Source organism: Chironomus tepperi, unplaced genomic scaffold (genome assembly GCF_022539635.2).
Source record: "Chironomus tepperi strain 1889 unplaced genomic scaffold, CSIRO-AGI_Ctep_v1 contig_9, whole genome shotgun sequence".
In the NCBI taxonomy this organism is placed as follows: domain Eukaryota; kingdom Metazoa; phylum Arthropoda; class Insecta; order Diptera; family Chironomidae; genus Chironomus; species Chironomus tepperi.
This window is the reverse complement of record NW_027226131.1, coordinates 172,208-178,207: the sequence shown is the minus strand read 5'-3', so window position 1 is coordinate 178,207 and position 6,000 is coordinate 172,208. Positions and strand designations below refer to the sequence as shown.

The window sequence follows — 6,000 nt, the reverse complement described above, 5'->3', positions numbered from 1 at the left end:
CCCTTTAACTGTTAGGCAAAGATGTAAATTTCCGTTTATTACTCAGAACAGACAGCCTTATCACTATGGCCTAACATCCGAACTTTAATTTGCTGTCTCGACTTCTAAATGGATCGAAGCAGAGAAAAATTAAAGAATTTTGTCTCAATTTTGTCTAAAATCCCTCTAGATACGACACAGAATCAAAATACAGATCTATTGATGAATTCCGTAGATGAATGTCGGCAAAATGTGAATTGTTGTTGAAAATATGTTAACGGTTATTTTATATTCAAACTTTATATACAACTCTAATTAGTTGAATTCCCCCTTTTATGGTTGTTAGTCCCCTCAATAGAAATGTTTAGTTTATTTTCAATCTTCAAACAATAAAGATCATATTTTATTCGTTCAACTAAGTATAAGTTCCTGCATTTACAAGTTACAGAAGTGTATCCAGCAGTCATGCTGAATATCCTATTGAGCTCCAGAATACACTCCTGCCTTCACATGTGTTTCACTTATTACATTTCCTGAATGATTCATCTCGTTTGATCGATATTCATCATAGACATCAATAATCATAGAATAAGCAACCCTGTCAGTAGTAGAAGCATTCTCAAATGTTATTATTATTATTAATAAAAAAAGGCGAGAAGAGTAAAGCTGTGTATATACGGTACGAGAGAGTGAGTAAAAGAGGGAGAAAAAAAATTGAATGATAAGAAGAAAGAATGAAGTTTATGAGCGATAAAATATATGTAGATATGCAATAATAAAGTCTTTGTGAGACGATGGAAAATACTGTAGATGCTACCAGGCGACGACTAAGTCAATTAAAAAATGTGTTGGAGGCAAGTTTAATTATATTGAAGAAGCTTAAAGTTTTTTGTTAATCTATTTCCTAAACATTATTATAAAATTCAATTTTACAGATTTTGTGTCATACTTGTGGTGCTGTTGCTGCAGGAAATAATTTGTATCAGTTCTAATGATGTAACTGAGCGTAATGAGAATCGTACAGTTATTATGTGTAGCGAATACAGTAATGAAATTTTGGTTAATGAGGAACAAATTCAAAGCAACAAATGTACATTTTCCTATGTCGAAATTGATGAGCCTAATGATGTTCAAATAGCACCCATGGTAGTTAAGGATGTTGACTATGAAGGTAGTGTTAATGATATCGATGCATCAAGTCACATTACGACAGTTCATTTTGTGAATTCTCGTTTATCTAACATACCAAGTCAAATTTTTGTGAAGTTTGTGAATATGAAATCATTAAACTGTGATGGTGTTAATTTAAAATCACTGTCAAGAGATGACATGAAGGCTGCCACAAATCTAAAAGACTTTTCATGTAATTCAAACTACGTAGTTTCACTTGAGTCAAAATTATTTGAAAATAGCATCGAATTGGAAAGTATTGATATTTCAATCAACGATATTGAACGTATTGATGCAACGTCATTCAATGGATTGAGTCAGTTGAAGAAGCTTCTACTGTATGACAATAAATTGAGTTCACTATCAGAGGATTTATTCAAGGATTTGATAAAACTAGAAGAAATAAATTTAAGTAACAATCAAATTCAAATAATTGATGGGAAGCTCTTTTCAAGCTGTAAGCTATTGAAATATATTTATCTCAATGATAATCTCATCCACAAATTAGACGAGTCAGCTTTTAAGGATATTGAGAATATTGTATTTCTTGAGATATCAAATAATAACTTAACATCACTTAAATTTACAATATCAGCAAGTGGTTTATATGCAAATAATAATCAATTAGAATCTGTTGAGCTTGGAAGTATTGGATATTTGTCATTTTATAATAATTCAATATCAAATGTAACATTCACAATGGAAAGTCATATCTTGAGTCTGAACATGTCAACGAATAATCTTAATAATGAATCATTGAAAGCTATAACAAGATGCAGTGCATTAAAGTCACTCGACTTATCATTCAATAATCTCGGACAATTGAATGTTAGCACATTTCTTGAACAAAATGATCTGCAAATACTCAATTTGCAATCAACAAATTTATCTCGTATAGATTATGGTTTATTTCAACATCAAACAAAATTAGAGCAGATGGATTTAAGCTATAATCAATTGGGCACGTCTGAACATTTTGATTTGAACAAATTTACATCACTAAAGTTACTAAATACACTTTTTATGGAAGGCAATAATATAACAGAATTTGATTACGAAGACATTAGGAAAATATTCCCAAAGCTACAAACAATTGGCTATTCTGACAATCCATGGAAGTGCTCATATTTAACCGAAATGAATCAATTTATGGAAGAACATGAGATTGAAATTTATCAACTGGTAACAGTTAAGACAAGGTCAAATGTCGGTGGTATAGAATGTGATGGTGATGACAAGAGAATGAGTTATAGAGATAGATTGCATTCATTTAATTCCATTAGACATAAGCTAAATGAGAGCAATAATGAATTGTCTGTAATTTCCAAAAGGTTTGAGGAATTAATGTTGAACTTAAGCAGTAGCGCCAGTAGCAGCTATAACAAAAGAAATGATGATTATGTAAGCAAGACGGATTTAATTAATGAATTGAGTATGATAAAGAGCAGCATAGCAACGCTACAAGAAGGCTTTGTAAGCATTTCAAAGCGCCTTGACAAATTGCCAACACACGATGGTGTAATTGAGGCTATTAAATCCATTCAAAATTCATCATATGACATGAAAATGATGAAAGAAAAGCTTGATGGTGTCGACAAAATACTTGAAAAATTAAACAACGGAAGCCCCAAAGTTATACTTCAACAGCAAACCCTGAAAAAGCAACCAGGAATAGATGATATATCAGCATCCAATACAAACAATGATTTTCTTGTCAAAGCCATGATATCTATAATATTTGTTATTGTTTGTGGCTTTGTTTTAATCTACATTATTAAATTGTTCGCTCGAAGACATCATCATCATCATCATAGAGATTTGAGGACATATACAGATGGGGATACCATAGATGAAAATATTATATTATAGATTTTTTTTCTTTTCTATCATTTTCTTTTATTATGTTAGGGATTTTCAATGTTGGTGATATTTTTCGGTATATCATTGTGTTGTTGCTCTATTGGGATGTGGATATATAGTTTTAAATGGTTTTAGTCACAGAGCTTGAAATCGAGTTGAAATCTATATAGAGTTGAGTCAAATCGAGTCAAAATTTATATGCTCGACTTTGCACTCTTATTCTGGGACTGGGATTATTCCAGAGCTCAAAGTCGACTCGAGTTTTGTATGAAAAAGTCGACTCAGGTCGACTAGACTCCATACAAAGTATGAGTCGACTTCAAGATCTGGATTATTCTTTTTTGATGCTCAACAATTAGCAATGTCACTTCCTAAGGGAATAGAATAGAATATAATGTTGGGTTTGCTTATAGCAAAAGGCACAGCGATCGATGATCTGATGTACCATCCCAAAATCTCTATAAAATGCCTATGTCCTTGATGAAGGGAAGTTATATCTCTAATTTACAAAGATCTAGATCTCAACTTGATAATTGCTTCCATAGTGACACAAATCCAAACAAATATGGAATATTCTCTAACAGACAAAGATATCACTTTTAGGTACCCATGTGGTATTTCTAAAATCATGAAAGCATGCTCTTTGCTTTCTAAGGATGCTCAATTATATTGATTGAGTATACTCATGAACAGGATCATTTAGATGATTTTGCTCATTGTCTATAAGGAAAAGGCTCCATTTTCAATCTTTAAAAAACCACACATAGCTTGCACATAGCTTTCAGTATATATGAACTCCGTAAGGATTGCTATGACTCTAATTCCCTTTCTTGTGGTAATTGACTCCAATTTCAAGCTCTTTGTTAATTTGAATATGTCACACTTGTTCTTGACATTGAAATATAGTTCAATCCATGACTTGAATCCAATTCCTCAAAGACTTCATATAAAGTTCACAAGTGTGCCCCAATTTTTAAGGTTATGTCAAAAATTCCAATTCTACAGACAATTTATGTATGAACAATTCCATATGAGAATGAACTCTTCATATATCAAGGTCTGAAAAATTAAGTTCAATGAAAAATATCGCAAAACGACGGATTTCCCATCACTGAGATATATTCATACACAACATTGAAAGCCCTATCTGTCTCTGTACTGCCCCAGTTATTCTCTACAATCATTGTTATCTTTTCCTTTTTTTAATAATAAAACATGAACTATAGTCGTATATGTTTTATGATGTTATTTTGTTTCCATGCTTCTCAACCATACCATACGACGACGAGATATACAATATTTGATGTCATATATTCATATATGAATACAGAATAATATGTACTAAAACATGACAATGATGAAAATGATGAGCTGAGTGAAATACAATAAAATGTGCAATTATATTAGAATGAGGAAGAACGAAAAAAACAAAACGAGCAGTTTTGATGTAGGTGGAAGATACAACGAATAAATAAAGGATGAAAGGTTGATTAATGAATTATTTATTTATTTTGTGGATATAACGTTTATCCCCATAGAAGAATTTACCAAACAACAATAAAAGATTTGACTTCTGAAAAGGAGGTTAAAAATGCATGAAAAAAATTGGCCATGACATTTCTGTTGTTTTTTTTTCTAAGCTCTCTTAATTATTCGGTGAGCCAGCATAAAATTAAAACAGCACAGACAGTTTGTGTCTCTGACATTTATGCAAGGACATACTAAAGAGCTTTGTTTTTCCACTGTGATTGCTCTTTCACAAAATGAACATATAAATTACATTACACTTTCAAATGGATGCAAAAATGTTAAATGCATTGAGCGGACAACTTCTAATGAACCCGAGGAGTACATGACTATGGGATGTATGGTCATATTGATGGTATTTCATGTTAAATTATCAATCCAGAAAGGCATTTAGCGTAGAAAAGTCAAAATATAATGTCAAAAGCCAGAGTGGACAAATAGACGTTAGAACTAGTCATCAACTGGACATAAACTAGCCATCAACTAGTTTAAACGTACTTTTGGCCACCATGACTGTGAAATCGAGTCAAATTCGGAAATATCATACTTCGAGAAACTATTTTCAGCAATTCCACAATGGTTATGTGATGTTAATATGTCAACTGTCATTTAATATTCAAATTATATTTGCATTTTCAATCAGTTGATTTTCCCCTTTCATAGTTGTTGACCCTTTCATGTAAATATTTTAGTTTGTTTTCTAACTTCAAACAATAAACATTGTCTTTATTTTAATCCATAAATTGTTATTTTGTCTCCTCAATAGTATGTTGCGTGATTTAATCTCGTCAACAGAATTATTCAGCTATGATAATATAGATTTACAGCTCTAAAATTCAAATCCACGATCATATTTCAATCTGAATTCGATGACTAACTAGAAAAATGCATTTCCTATTTGAAAAAGCATAGCAACTAGTAAAATTTACAACAATAAATTCCCATAAAAACTGAATCACTCGATAAAATAGCCTTAACTCACAACACTATGTGCATACAACTCGGGCAATTCAGACTGAAAAAAAGTTGTGTAATTGACACGACCACTGCAATTGAAATCTTAATTTACACATTAGTGACAATTCTCGTAAAATCACGAACTTGATGCTGCATGGTTTTATCATCATTCAACTGAAAGCCATAAAGCATGCTACCTTTGAACTTTTATTCCTATACGTCTACATGATTTTATGTCATACACTTAATTGCTCATCTTTCCTCATCTCTACACCTACTTGACATGCTTTTTCTTCTGTGTTCATAAAAAATGAATTATGTGAAATAAATTTATGAATTTGCAGTGCAATTATACAATGATGATGGTGATAATGATAATGGATAGATCATAAAAATGAAATCAATTTAATTATGATTAATATATATTTTATTTCATTATATGTATGTATGTACGTACTATATATTTAACATCATCACAGAGACATAGAGTAAGAGAACATTTGATGT

At 31.3% G+C, this 6,000-nt stretch overlaps 1 protein-coding gene across 1 annotated transcript; it reads left to right on the top strand.

The window, feature by feature from the left end:
- The first annotated feature begins 775 nt into the window (after positions 1 to 775).
- LOC139086253 (nephrocan-like) lies at positions 776 to 3,734 on the top strand. Its single transcript, XM_070634654.1, has 2 exons — positions 776 to 833; positions 915 to 3,734. The coding sequence occupies exons 1-2, from the start codon at positions 823 to 825 to the stop codon at positions 3,016 to 3,018; spliced, it is 2,115 nt and encodes a 704-aa protein (XP_070490755.1). The 5' UTR covers positions 776 to 822; the 3' UTR covers positions 3,019 to 3,734.
- The last annotated feature ends 2,266 nt before the right edge of the window (positions 3,735 to 6,000 follow it).